This window comes from Aquarana catesbeiana, linkage group LG08 (assembly GCF_042186555.1).
Source record: "Aquarana catesbeiana isolate 2022-GZ linkage group LG08, ASM4218655v1, whole genome shotgun sequence".
NCBI lineage: Eukaryota > Metazoa > Chordata > Amphibia > Anura > Ranidae > Aquarana > Aquarana catesbeiana.
The window spans coordinates 3,488,236-3,503,533 of record NC_133331.1 but is presented as its reverse complement, the minus strand read 5'-3'; the positions used below and the strand labels follow the sequence as shown (position 1 = coordinate 3,503,533).

At 50.6% G+C, this 15,298-nt stretch overlaps 2 protein-coding genes across 5 annotated transcripts in view; one reads left to right on the top strand and one right to left on the bottom strand.

Annotated features, from left to right (window-relative positions):
• Positions 1 to 4,961: 4,961 nt before the first annotated feature.
• LOC141105499 (uncharacterized) lies at positions 4,962 to 7,340 on the bottom strand. The gene has a single exon (XM_073595356.1). The coding sequence runs from the start codon at positions 7,338 to 7,340 to the stop codon at positions 5,475 to 5,477; it is 1,866 nt and encodes a 621-aa protein (XP_073451457.1). The 3' UTR covers positions 4,962 to 5,474.
• Positions 7,341 to 7,587: 247 nt separating this feature from the next.
• ATN1 (atrophin 1) overlaps positions 7,588 to 15,298 on the top strand; it is a 74,516-nt gene continuing 66,805 nt past the window's right edge. For 2 of the 4 annotated variants that reach the window (XM_073595432.1, XM_073595429.1), the window contains exon 1: positions 7,789 to 8,169. The gene's annotated coding sequence lies outside the window, so the exon portion shown is untranslated. The other 2 variants (XM_073595431.1, XM_073595430.1) reach the window with 2 other exon arrangements.

Sequence of the window (15,298 nt, the reverse complement as noted above, 5' to 3'; positions counted from 1 at the left end):
GAAGAGCAACATGTAGAGGGGAAGATCTCCTTGTGACCTCACACTGGGACTCAACCAATCCACACACTTTATTCCTCTTGGAAGCTGCTATTGGTTATTTCTAATGACATCCTATTGGATTAGAATACGATATTTGGAGGTGGTATTTGAGTCTCTGGGGTCATTTACTAATATGACGTCTTCTCTTTTCATGCTTTGTAAATCATGATTTTTAACCTTATCCAATTAAGATTTTTTTTATCTTATGTGTGTGCCTATAAAGTCCATTTCTGACATTTCTTATTGTTTTTTTCCTATTTAAATGGATGTCGGGACGTGTTCTTTCTTGTGATGCTGAAAGAAGATCTGAGGGGGGTGGTGGGACCCCGGAAAACAAAATGGTTTGATTAAAAGATCTTATAAAAGATCTCACCTGTGTGTTGATCAGAGGAGGAATGGGGGGGTAAGGAAAGTAATAAAGAAGATGTGCTTTTTATGAGTTTAGGATAGAGAGGAGAGGGGTTAGAACCCCAGTCTGGTTTTTACTCCTGCCCCATTACTCACATTGTCTGCTCTGGGGACACGCACTCACACGGATGTCAGATCGGGAGGCATGTCTGTGTCCGGGGCGACCGCAGCCTCCACACCCGTGCATCCCGTGCAGGGAAGACACGCCCCTCACGCCATGTGAACGAGGGCTTTAACCCCTTCAATACTGAGCACTCCCCCTTCCTGCCCAGACCAGTTCTCAGCTTTCAGCGCTGTCACATTTTGAATGACAATTACTCGGTCATACAACACTACACAAATAGAGATTTCTTTTGGTGGTATTTAATCACCACTGGGGGGGGGGGGGTAGTTTTTACTTAATAAACAAAAAAGACCGAAAATTTTGAAAAAAAAAAAAGTTTGTTAGAGAATTTTGCAAACAGGTAATTTTTTTTCTCCTTCACTGATAGGCGGCACTGATAGATACTGATAGGCGGCACTGATAGATACTGATAGGCGGCACTGATAGATACTGATAGGCGGCACTGATAGATACTGATAGGCGGCACTGATAGATACTGATAGGCGGCACTGATAGATACTGATAGGCGGCACTGATAGATACTGATAGGCGGCACTGATAGATACTGATAGGCGGCACTGATAGATACTGATAGGCGGCACTGATAGATACTGATAGGCGGCACTGATAGATACTGATAGGCGGCACTGATAGATACTGATAGGCGGCACTGATAGATACTGATAGGCGGCACTGATAGATACTGATAGGCGGCACTGATATATACTGATAGGCGGCACTGATAGATATTGATAGGCGGCACTGATAGATACTGATAGGCGGCACTGATAGATACTGATAGGCGGCACTGATAGATATTGATAGGCGGCACTGATAGATACTGATAGGCGGCACTGATAGATACTGATAGGCGGCACTGATAGATATTGATAGGCGGCACTGATAGATACTGATAGGCGGCACTGATAGATACTGATAGGCGGCACTGATAGATATTGATAGGCGGCACTGATAGATATTGATAGGCGGCACTGATAGATACTGATAGGCGGCACTGATAGATACTGATAGGCAGCACTGATAGATACTGATAGGCGGCACTGATAGGCAGCACTGATAGGTGGCACTGATAGACACTGATAGGGAGCACTGATAGGTAGCACTGATAGGCGGCACTGATAGATACTGATAGGCGACATTGATAGGCAGCACTGATAGGCGGCACTGATGGATACTGATAGGTGGCACTGATAGGCAGCACAGATACTGGCACTGATAGATACTGATAGGTGGCACTGATAGATATTGATAGGTGGCACTGATGGATACTGATAGGCGGCACTGATAGGCAGCACTGATAGGTGGCACAGATAGGCGGCACTGATAGATACTGATAGGTGGCACTGATGGATACTGATAGGTGGCACTGATGGATACTGATAGGCGGCACTGATAGGCAGCACTGATAGGTGGCACAGATAGGCGGCACTGATAGATACTGATAGGTGGCACTGATAGGCGGCACTGATGGATACAGATAGGTGGCACTGATAGATACTGATAGGTGGCACTGATAGATACTGATAGGCGGCACTGATGGATACTGATAGGCGGCACTGATGGATACAGATAGGTGGCACTGATAGATACTGATAGGCGGCACTGATAAATACTGATAGGCGGCACTGATGGATACAGATAGGTGGCACTGATAGATACTGATAGGCGGCACTGATGGATACTGATAGGCGGCACTGATGGATACTGATAGGTGGCACAGATAGATACTGATAGGCGGCACTGATAGGTGGCACTGATAGGTGGCACTGATAGGCAGCACTGATAGATACTGATAGGTGGCACTGATAGGTGGCACTGATAGATACTGATAGGCGGCACTGATAGGCAGCACTGATAGGTGGCATTGATAGGCAGCACTGATAGGTGGCACTGATAGATACTGATAGGCGGCACTGATGGATACTGATAGGTGGCACTGATGATCAGTGTAGATGTCCGTTCAACACAAGCCAGTTATCGGCTCTCCTCTCCTCACGTTGTCAGCAGGAAAGGAACACTGATAACCAGCTTGTGTTTACATCTGTGATCAGCTGTGATTGGCCCTTTACCTTGATCTGTGATCAGCTGTGATTGGCTCTTTACCTTGATCTGTGATCAGCTGTGATTGGCTCTTTACCTTGATCTGTGATCAGCTGTGATTGGCTCTTTACCTTGATCTGTGATCAGCTGTGATTGGCTCTTTACCTTGATCTGTGATCAGCTGTGATTGGCCCTTTACCCCGATCTGCGATCAGCTGTGATTGGCCCTTTACCCCGATCTGTGATCAGCTGTGTCTGAAGCGGGTGCGATCATGGGAATATATGACGCCCTCCCAGAACTGCCCAATCGAGCTGTAACCACCATTTAGCTATCACACGGTCAGGAAGTGGTTAAAATCCCCACACCTGTGTGCCCATACACCATACAATCTGATTGTACAACCGCCTATAGACCTGCCATCACCTATGTATTACACGGGCCTGTCTGATTGGATACAAATGCAATGACTTGTTTCAGTTTATCCTCATATTACATAGTGCCCAATGGAGGCCACACACACTGCAATAGATGACCGATTTCTTTTCCCATCAACCTCCCAATAGGGATAATCAGATGTTAGTCAACCACTAAAACGATCGTTATGCCACACATAGGGAAGTGGATTTAATTGGAAAGATATGATAGTAATTGACTGATCGCAGCTCGGTTTGAAGAGAAAGCATCTCAGTGCTGCCGATCGATACAAAACGATTGATCAATTTTTACCCCGGCCAATTGACCAAATCTGATCTAAATTAATCAGAAGAGAATTTACAACTATTCAATTGGTTTTCCAGTTTGATCGAATCACACAATGATTGGATAATAATATCAAAGCATTTACAGCCACTCTAAAGCTGGCCATACATTATACAATCAGATTGTACAATCTTCGTCTTTAGATCAATGTGCGATTATATCCAAACAATCGAATAGCCATCACTTCCCTTTTGATTGATTTTGACTCAATTTATTTCAATTAAGAGCGATCAAACGTGAGTTGATTGGCCGGGGCAAAATATGATTGATCATTTTGCATCGATCGGTAGGACTGAGATACTTTACCGAGAATTTATCTAAACCGGAGCAGAGAGAATCCGGAGCGACCAATCAGCTTCTATATTTCATTTTCAAAGCTTAACTGAACAAGCTGAAGAAAGAAACTGATTGGTCGCTCCGGATTCTCTCTGCTCCGCTTCCGATAAATTCCCATGGCGCAATCGGAGACACGATCGATGAGTTACAATCGTATCTTAGCTATCGACTGAAATCCACTTACCGGTTTGTCACATATACTGATCAAATGGGTTGGATGACTATAGATCGATTATTCCTATTGAAAGAGATCGATGGGAAAATAAATCAATCATTTATTGAAGCGTGCACAGCCACCATAAAGGAGATTGTCCAATCAGGTTGGATAGTCACTATCCAACCAGATTGGACAATCCCCCTTATGATGGCTGTGCACGCTTCAATAAATGATCAATTTATTTTCGGATCGAGTTCTTGCAATAGGAATGATCAATCTCCTTTAAGCTCACCATGTGTATGGTGAGCTTAAAGGAGATTGATCATTCCTATTGGAAAAGATCGATTGGAAAATAAATCAATCATTTATTGAAGCATGTACGACCCCCATAAATCAGTTTATACAATCAGATTGTACAGTATATGGTCAGATTATAGGAGATTGATTTTTCCTATAGGAATCAGGAAAAAAATTGATAATTTATCAAAGTGCGTACGGCCACTATAAAGGAGATTGTCCAATCAGATTGCATAGTGTATGGTAAGCTTAAAGGATATTGTCCAGATTGTATGATTGTATAGTGTATGGTAAGCTTAAAGGATATTGATTATTACTATTGAAAGAAATTGATTGGGAAAGAAATTGATCATTTACTAAAGCATGTATGACCATCTTAGTGGAGATTGTCCAATCAGACTGTATAGTGTACGGGCAACTTAAAGGATATTGTTTATTCTTATTGGAAGAGATCAATCGGAAAAGTAATTGATCATTTATTGAAGCGTGTACCGCCACCATAAAGGAGATGGTCCAATCAGATTGTATGGTGTATGACACTGCCTTCGCTTTGCTCCCCCATTGATTCCAAAGCATTTCACTGAAATGGTGAAATTTCATCGAATCTCCCGACCCGCGCCCGAAAATTTTGGGGAAATGAAAACTCTTCACCGGGTTTCCGTATCGGGAGATGGATTTTACAGACCAGCCCCGAATGCCCCTTATGGAAAAAAAATCTTTCCATGATTGGTCACCGCGAGTGTTGGCTCTCAGCTGTACAGAAAAATGCTGGCGGTGGTGAGGATCCAGGCGGCGGTGGTGTCGAGAATTAAGGTGGGGTGGTGAGGATACAGGCGGTGGCGGCGAGGATTTAGGCGGTGGCAGCCGTGGCGGCGAGGATACAGGCAGTAGTGGCAAGGATCCAGGTAGTGGCAGCGATGGCATTGTGGAACCAATGCGGTGGCTGTGAGGATCCAGGTAGTGGCAGCGGTGGAGGTGAGGATCCAGGCAGCGGCGGAGAGGATTCAGGCGGTGGCGGTGGCAGCCGTGGCGGCGAGGATCAAGGTGGTGGTGGCAAGGATCCAGGTAGTGGTGGCGAGGATCCAGGCGGTGGCCGTGGCAGCCGTGGTGGCGAGGATCCAGGCTGTGGTGGCGAGGATCGAGGTAGTGGTGGCGAGGATCCAAGCAGTGGCGGTGAGGATCCAGGTAGTGGTGGCGAGGATCCAAGCAGTGGCGGTGAGGATCCAGGTAGTGGCGGCAAGGATCCAGGCGGCAGCGGTGGTGGTGAGGATACAGGCGGTGGTGGCGAGGATTTAGGCGGTGACGGCAAGGATTCAGGCTCTGGCTGTGACAGCCGTGGTGGCGAGGATACAGGCATTGGTGGCGAGGATCCAGGCAGTGGCGGTGAGGATGCAGGTGGTGGCGGCGGCGAGGATACAGTCGGTGGCGGCAAGGATCCAATGCAGTGGCCGTGAGGATCCAGGTGCATTGGTGGTGAGGATCCAGGCGTTGGCGGCAAGGATCCAATGCGGTGGCCGTGAGGATCCAGGTGGTGGTGGTGAGGATCCAGACGGCATTGGCGGCGAGGATTCAGGTGGCACTGGCGGCGAGGATCCAGGCGGCATTGGCGGTGAGGATCCAGGCGGCATTGGTGGTGAGGATCCAGGCAGCATTGGCGGTGAGGATACAGGTGGCATTGGTGGTGAGGATCCAGGCGGTGGCGGCGAGGATCCAGGCGGTGATGGTGAGGATCCAGACGGTGACGGTGAGGATGCAGGTGGCATTGGTGGTGAGGATCCAGGCGGTGGCGGTGAGGATCCAGGTGGCATTGGTGGTGAGGATCCATGCGGTGACGGTGAGGATCCAGGTGGCATTGGTGGTGAAGATCCAGGTGGCATTGGTGGTGAGGATCCAGCCGGTGGCGGCGAGGCTCCAGGTGGCATTGGCGGTGAGGATCCAGGCGGTGGCGGTAATGATCCAGGCAGTGGCAGTGATGATCCAGGTGGCCTTGGCGGTGATGATCCAGGCAGTGGCGGCGAGGCTCCAGGTGGCATTGGTGGTGAGGATCCAGGTGGCATTGGCGGTGATGATCCAGGCAGTGGCGGTGAGGCTCCAGGTGGCATTGGCGGTGATGATCCAGGTGGTATTGGCGGTGAGGATCCAGGCGGTGGCGGTGAAGATCCAGGTGGCATTGGTGGTGATGATCCAGGCGGTGGCGGCGAGGCTCCAGGTGGCATTGGCGGCGAGGATCCAGGCGGTGGCGGTGATGATCCAGGCTGTGGCAGTGAGGATCCAGGTGGCATTGGCGGTGGGGATCCAGGTGGCATTGGTGGTGAGGATCCAGGCGGTGGCGGTGAGGATCCAGGTGGCATTGGTGGTAAGGATCTAGGTGGCATTGGCGGTGAGGATCCAGGTGGCATTGACGGTGAGGATCCAGGCGGTGGCGGCGAGGCTCCAGGTGGCATTGGCGGCGAGGATCCAGGCGGTGGCGGTGATGATCCAGGCGGTGGCGGTGAGGCTCCAGGCGGTGGCGGTGAGGATCCAGGTGGCATTGGCGGTGAGGATCCAGGTGGCATTAGCGGTGAGGATCCAGGTGGCATTGGCGGTGAGGATCCAGGTGGCATTGGCGGTGAGGATCCAGGCGGTGGCGGTGAGGATCCAGGTGGCATTGGCGGTGAGGATCCAGGCAGCATTGGCGGTGAAGATCCAGGTGGCATTGGCGGTGAGGATCCAGGTGGCATTGGCGGTGAGGATCCAGGCTGTGGCGGTGAGGATCCAGGTGGCATTGGTGGGGAGGATCCAGGCGGTGGCGGTGAGGATCCAGGTGGCATTGGCGGTGAGGATCCAGGCTGTGGCGGTGAGGATCCAGGCAGCATTGGCGGTGAAGATCCAGGTGGCATTGGTGGGGAGGATCCAGGTGGCATTGGCGGTGAGGATCCAGGCTGTGGCGGTGAGGATCCAGGTGGCATTGGTGGGGAGGATCCAGGTGGCATTGGCGGTGAGGATCCAGGCTGTGGCGGTGAGGATCCAGGCAGCATTGGCGGTGAAGATCCAGGTGGCATTGGTGGGGAGGATCCAGGTGGCATTGGCGGTGAGGATCCAGGCTGTGGCGGTGAGGATCCAGGTGGCATTGGTGGGGAGGATCCAGGTGGCATTGGCGGTGAGGATCCAGGCTGTGGCGGTGAGGATCCAGGCAGCATTGGCGGTGATGATCCAGCCGGTGAACGCGGCGTTCTTAGCACACACACAGTTACTTTCTCTCCAGTCCTGCGGATAGATCCAGCCTCCCCCCCCCTTTTGTGCTAGAAAGTACAGGAAGAGAGGGGGGAGGGGGGAGGAGGAGGGGGAGCAGCGAGGGTGACACTCTGTCACTGTGACCTCTCCCCCCTCCCCCCTCCCCTCTGCTATTCCCAATTAAAGGGATCTCCCCCAAATCCCAACACTTTTTTTTTCCTTTTTTTTTTTTGCAGCCTCCATTTTCAATCCCGGATCGCGTCTTCGTCTTCGCTCGCTCGTTCGCCTTTCGATCGGGAGAAACGAAGGAAAGAAGAAGAAGGAGGAAAGAGACAGAGTCAGGCAGACGCAGAGAAAGAGAGGAGGCGACCACAGAGGAGGAGGAGCCAGCAGGAGGAGGTGAGGGGGGGGTTGGGAGGGAGTTGGAGAGGAGGAGGAGGGGGGGGGGGAGAGGAGGTTAAAAAAAAATCGTCTTTTGTGGGATTTTCACTGCACAACGGATAAAAAAAAAGGAAAAAAAAAAGAAAGAAAGAAAAAAGAAGGTTTTTCTGTCGTGGCCGCCGCGTCGCCGGCTGCTTTTCGCTCTCTTCTGATCGTCCTCGGCCTGCAGGGAATCCTCCGATCGTCATGATCCATCGGGGCTCCGGAGGCGATGTTGGGTCCGGCCCCGGACAGCGAGCCTCTCCGATCGCTCCTGGAATTCTGCAGGTTTAAAGAAGAGGGGGGAGAACGCCGCGGCTCCATCCCCCCCTGTCGCTGTCGCCGCCGCTGGGGCGCCCACGTCTCTTTTGTTAGGTGGGTGACGCTGTGTTTGTTCTGGATCCTTCCTTGGGGGGTTCGGGGGGGGTTTACACGCACACACATGTGAAGCCGACCCATCCGGGGGGGGTGGGGGTTAAACACACGCACTCGCTGTGCACACACACCACGGGGCACACGCCATGCATGAGGTCACCGGGACGCATGTATGAGACATCGAACACATACAAAGGTTCACACGTACGTACACACCCCCTCCTGTGGGATCTCCGCACACACACCCCCCCCCCACCACCATCACCACCAGCTCACTTCTCCGTCTAGCGCCCACATAGGCAGTCGTGCAGTACACACGAATCATTCGTTCGCACATTAGCGCGCAGCCGTCGCTATCTCTGCCGCAAATCGTCTTTGTCACATACACACATTCAAGGGTCACAGATGTAATCATGAGGTCATCGCTATATACACCCCTCGTTCCGCGCGCGATCATCCGTATCGACCAATCAGAATTCAGTATTAATAACCTGTGCGCGTGTCGTCGCTGTATGGACTCATACAAGGCGACCCTTTCGTAGGAGCGACCAATCAGAATTCAGCATTATTAACCTGTTACATGTATGTGTCGTCGGTGTATGAAGGCGATCCTTCGTAAGAGCGACCAATCAGAATTCAGCGTTAATAGCACGCAACACGTATATATCGTCGCTGTATGACCTCATACACGGCGAGCCTTCATACCAGTGACCGATCAGAATTCAGCGTTAAGAGCACGCTACACGTATGTGTCGTCGCTGTATGACCTCATACATGGCGATCCTTCATACCAGCAACCAATCAGAATTCAGCGTTAATAGCACGCGACACGTATGTGTCGTCGCTGTATGACCTCATACATGGCGATCCTTCATACCAGCAACCAATCAGAATTCAGCGTTAAGAGCACGCTACACGTATGTGTCGTCGCTGTATGACCTCATACATGGTGATCCTTCATACCAGCGACCAATCAGAATTCAGCGTTAATAGCACGCGACACGTATATATCCTCGCTACATGACCTCATACATGGCGATCCTTCATACGAGCAACCAATCAGAATTCAGCGTTAATAGCACGCTACACGTATGTGTCATCGCTGTATGACCTCATACATGGCGATCCTTTATATCAGCGACCAATCAGAATTCAGCGTTAATAGCACGCTACACATATGTGTCGTCGCTGTATTAAGGCGATCCTTCGTAAGAGCGACCAATCAGAATTCAGCGTTAATAGCACGCTACATGTGTGTGTCGTGGCTGTATGATCTCATCCATAATAACAGCCACCAATCAGAATCGATCACTTCGCAGCGTCGGCTTCTGCAAACTGAAATCCGATTGGTCGCGCCTCGTTGTGAAGCACACGCCGTACTGAATGAGCCCGTTTCTGCGCGGCGGTCGGGTCGCCCGTTGAATTAGAGCGCTGTCAGGTCTAGGGGGTTGTGATGTATCGATGGAAAGCGATCGGGGGGGGGGGGATTCCGGGGGGGTTAATTGGTTTATATGATGGAGAGCGCTGGACTGTAACGACCAATCAGAATGTGCGTCTCACAGGTCTGGCTGTGTAAAGGGACGGTTGATTGGTTGCCGTGGTTGACAGTTCGTTGTTGGATGATCCTCCGGGGTGTATGAGGTTTGCTGTGCTGTGATTGGTGTTATTATTATTATTATTGTATTCTGTCATCAGAATTGTATCGTATTGTTATTATTTTGTATCATAATATTATGTATAGAATGTATACAATGTATCTATTTATTCTCTCCAATGATGATTTATATACATTGAACTCCCGGGGCTCATTCATGCGTTCTCCCTCACTGCCCTTTTGCAGACGCACACGGGGGGGGGGACCCCTAATTCTTAATGGCACCCCCATGTGTCTAGCAAACGCACGCATCTTTGCACCCACCATGGTGGTGCGGCGCATTTTAAAAAAATGCACAGGCACTTCTTTTTTTTTTGCACAATCCTTGCGAATAGGACAGCCCATTCATGTCTAAGGGGGCCCTATGCGCAAGAATCGTGCAAGGGCGCTGGCGCGATTTTTTAAATTGCGCGGCACCAAAACACACCAAGCGTTTTTTCACCTGTTCCCGGGCATCAGGGGGGGGGTAGGGCAGCCTATACTTTTTTAATATGGGGTGCCCTAAGCACCAGAAACGCTAAAAAGCAGTCCCTGACTCCTTTCCAAAAAAAAAAGAAAAAAGAAAATTTGCCGCACCAAACCGAACCGCGTGGTTTTGCGGCACCATGTGGTTTTTGGCGTGCACAAAAAAAAGTGCATGCGCCTGCAGATGTGTGCGCTGTCTTAGTGCATAGGGTCGCCATTCAAAAAATCCATCGCACAGCAACCCACATAATACACGCTGCCCCATGCGGTATGGCGTGCGCAAATTAATGGCATCGAATTTTGTCGTTTCTCTGCAAATCGGTAAAGCATGCGATTTTGCGTGCATTCTAAACACGCATACATATGAACCTAGCCAAATAAGTAATGCATGGGAACGTGCAAAAAAAAAAACATGCATGCTTGAACGCACCTCCTGGTGTGGACAGCCCTTACACAATGCATGCGCAACTGTGGAACTTTCGGATGCTAAGGAACTAAAAGTCCCAGCATTCCCAAATCTGATCCACTAATGGCAGCCACGCACGGAATGATCATATTAATGGCCTCTCTGTGTATCAGGAAAGCGCAAAATTTTGCCTCATTACCATATATTTTGGTGTGGCACGATTTTAAAAAATGCACTGACACCTTTTTTTTTTATTTGCACGACCCTTGCGCATAGGACAGTGCGCGTGCACGTCACCAAAACGCACCTAAAGGTGCAACCAAGCGTTCCTCACCTGTCTCCGCCCATCACCTGTAGGGCAGCCTATTCATTTCTATGGGGTGCCCTACGCAGGAAAGAAGTCCCTCTTTTTCAAAAACTTGCTGCACCGTGCGGTTTGGCGTGCGCAAATTACTGGCATCGATTAAATGGTGTTTATCTGTGCGTCGGTGAAAGCATGCGATTTTGCGTTCATTCTCAACAGGCATAGATATAAACCTAGCCTAACCACAACCAAAGCATGGGAATGCGCAAAAAAAAAAAGCATGCACACTTGGATGAAAAAAAAAGTGTGCTCGCTCCGACGCACATCCTGGTATGGAGGAGCCCCTTGCGCACGGCGTGCGCAGCTATGAAACTTTTGGATTGCCGAAGAACTAAAGGTCCCAGCATGCTAGAGTCTGATCCACTAATGGCAGCCATTCGCATAATGATCAAATGAATGGCCTCTCTGCGTATCAGGAAAGTGCGCAATTTTGCGTGCATTCTTGACCTGCGCAGATATGAATGTGCAAAAGAAAAAAAAAGCGCCTGTGCGCTCTGATGCACCTCCTGGTTGTGAATGAGCTCTTACGCATTGCGTGTGCAGCTATGGAACTTCTCAAAGAACTAAAGGTCCCAGCATGTCTGATCTGCTAATGGCGGCCACACACGTAACAATCACAGTAATGGCCTCAATTAACGGTAGCGCGTTTCTCTGCGCACATTCGGAAAGCATGCGATTTTGCGTGCATTCTCAACACGCATAGATATGAACCTAGCCTAACACATGATGCACTAGAATGCACAAAAAAAAAGCGTGCGCGCTCAGACGCACCTCCTGGTGTGAAAGAACCTTTTTTGAGCACTGTGTGCGCAGCTATGGAACGTTGGGAAGTCAAGAACTAAAAGTCCCAGCATTCCCAAGTCTGATCTGCATATGGCGGCCACACACATAACATTTCAATGAATGGCTTCAATCAATGGCACTGCCACGCGTCATGCCAGATGGCAACGCGTTTCTCTGCGTATCAGGAAAGTGCACAATTATTGCGTGCGTTCCCCACATGCGTAGATATTTACTTAGCTTAGCACAGCAATGCGTAAAAAAAAAAAGCGTGCGCACTCAGAGGCATCGAGTGTGAATGAGCCCCTTACGCCGCAATGCATGCACAACTATGGAACTTTCAGATGCCAAAGAACTAAAAGTCCCAGCATTCCCAAAATGATCCGCTAATGGCGGCCATACATGTAACCATCAGATCGAACGATCAGCTAATGCGAACGAATCTATGAATAATCAAAATGGTCACTGACTTTTTTTTTTTTTTTTTTTTTTTTTTAGAATCCTACTTACCTAGGTGGATGCTGCATCTGTCCCCCCCCCCCCGCCGGCTCTAAGACTGAGAACCGAGCGATCAAACACCGCCGATCGCTCATGTTCTCAGAGCTCCGTGAGTAGAGAGCTGCTGACTGTCAGTTACTGGCACTCTGCTCTCCCCTCCAGTGCTCACCGGAGCTCTGGGCTGTGGAGGGGGCGGGAGCACCCAGGTCAGGCTCTCAGCGGCTCACTGGGTCCCGGTCCAGGCATGTGGGCGGATCCTAATTCCAGTGTTGCGATCTTTCCCCGCCCCCAGCCTGGACCGACTCTGTGACGTCAGCTGACGGCGGGTTTCAGCTCGCTGACAGCGGGTCACATGAGTGCAGAACGAACGTCTCTCCTGTGATCGGCAGAAGTGCAGCCAAACCAGCTTTCCCCGGACTTCTCCTTCCATCAAAATGATTCTGATTGGTCTGGACGGGAAAATCTGGTCGTAGGAAAGTAGATTGCTAAGTGTATGACGCATCGAATGTTTTATTGTTTTTTTGGTTTTTTTTTTATCTTATGATTGTAATTTTCTCCAAACAGTAACCACTTCAGCTCCGGAAGATTTTTAGGTATTTTTTGCTGTTCAGCACGGCGCTAATTTAACTGACAATTGCGCGGTCGTGCGACGCTGCACCCGAATGACATTGTATCATTTTCTTTCACGCAGATAGAACTTTCTTTTGCTGGTATTCGATCACCACTGCGGTTTGTTATTTCTTGCGATATAAAAGGAGAAAAAAAATGAAAATTCTGAAAATAAAACAATTCTTTTTAACTTTTTTTATTTTTGCAATTTTTTAAAATATTTTTTACTTTCTGCTATACAAAGTATCCAATAGAAAAGAAATCTATATTCTTCATAAATGACGGTCAAAATGTATTCTGCTCCACGTCTTTGGTAAACAAAACAAAAAAAAAAATCTTAATAAGTGTATATTGATTGGATTTTGTGAAAGTTATGGCATCTACAAACTATGGAATATATACTGGAGTTTTTGATTATTACATTTTTTTTTATATACTAGTAATGGCGGCGATCAGCGACTTATAATGGGACTGCGATAGAGCGGCGGTCAATCTGACACTAAATGACGCTGGGTGGGATATGACCGACTGACTGTGACATCACAAGTGACACCAGGGGGATTGAATTAAAATTCACAGAGGTCCGATCCGTAAAATTTTCTTCTAGCCGAGGTCCAAATGAATCACCGGTTTGTGTGATGATCGTTCACATCACGCCCCCCCCCCCCCTGAAATCGCAATCTCATTATTACATGAGTTTCCTATGTCCCCGTTTACATCAATTTTCCCTTGACAGTGGTGTCGTCTGCCCCCAGTCGCATCACTCCACCCCCCCAGTAGTGTCCCCCTCCCCCCATCACACCCCCCGCCCCCCAGTAGTGTCCTCTGCCCCCAGTCACATCACTCCACCCCCCCCAGTAGTGTCCCCCGCCCCCCTTCACACCCCCCCGCCCCCCCAGCAGTGTCCTCTGCCCCCAGTCACATCACTCCACCCCCCCAGTAGTGTCCCCCTCCCCCCATCACACCCCCCGCCCCCCAGTAGTGTCCTCTGCCCCCAGTCACATCACTCCACCCCCCCCCAGTAGTGTCCCCCGCCCCCCTTCACACCCCCCCGCCCCCCCAGCAGTGTCCTCTGCCCCCAGTCACATCACTCCACCCCCCCAGTAGTGTCCCCCTCCCCCCATCACACCCCCCGCCCCCCAGTAGTGTCCTCTGCCCCCAGTCACATCACTCCACCCCCCCCAGTAGTGTCCCCCGCCCCCCTTCACACTCCCCCGCCCCCCAGCAGTGTCCTCTGCCCCCAGTCACATCACTCCACCCCCCCCAGTAGTGTCCCCCGCTCCCCAGCAGTGTCCTCTGCCCCCAGTCACATCACTCCACCCCCCAAGTAATGTCCCCCTCCCCCCATTACCCCCCCACCCCCCAGCAGTGTCCTCTGCCCCCAGTCACATCACTCCGCCCCCCAGTAGTGTCCCCCTCCCCTTCACACCCTCCGCCCCCCAGTAGTGTCCCCCCCTTTACACCCCCTCCCCCACCCCCAGTAGTGTCCCCCTCCCCCCCCACCGCCCAGTAGTGTCCCCCTCCCCCCCTTCACACCCCCAGCCCCCCACTTTCACATCCCCCTACAGTAATATCCTCTGCTCCCAATTTACCACCCCTGAGCTCTGCCCCCCATTCACATTACAGCCCCCCTAAACTTTGCCTCCCATTTACATTGCAGCCCTCCTAAGCTCTGCCCCCCCCATTTACATTGCAGCCCCCCTAAGCTCTGCCCCCCCCATTTACATTGCAGCCCCCCTAAGCTCTGCCCCCCCCATTCACATTGCAGCCCCCCTAAGCTCTGCCCCCCCATTTACATTGCAGCCCCCCTAAGCTCTGCCCCCCCATTTACATTGCAGCCCCCCTAAGCTCTGCCCCCCCATTTACATTGCAGCCCCCCTAAGCTCTGCCCCCCCATTTACATTGCAGCCCCCCTAAGCTCTGCCCCCCCATTCACATTGCAGCCCCCCTCAGCTCTGCCCCTTCACTCTCCCACCTTACTCAGGTACACAGAGTGGAGAGCAGGAGGCAGGACAGCTCTAGACAGCAGCAGACACAGCGGCTTTGTATGGAGGGCGGGAGCTGCCGGAGTTAACTTATCAAGTCCCCTAGCAGGTGATTGGTTACCTGGACCGCCCTTCATCCTTACAACCAATCACCTGCTGGGACACTTGAAGCTCTGGGCTGTGATTGGACACAGCCAATCAGCAGGTCCCAGCTGTGACTCATTGGCTGGCGCTTGCTGACCACTTGGTGAATACCGTAATTGTTTCTTCCAACTATCATTTAAAATCTGCTTCCCTGTGTGTGGCGAATCGATTGATTAGGATGCCTGCAGATCAAATATTTGTATCGGAAGAGATCGGTCAGAAAA

Excerpts from the sequence above, each read along its gene's own strand:
- LOC141105499 (XM_073595356.1), bottom strand. The coding sequence starts at position 7,340 with ATGCTGCCTGGATCCTCACCGCCACAGCCTGGATCCTCACCGCCAATG.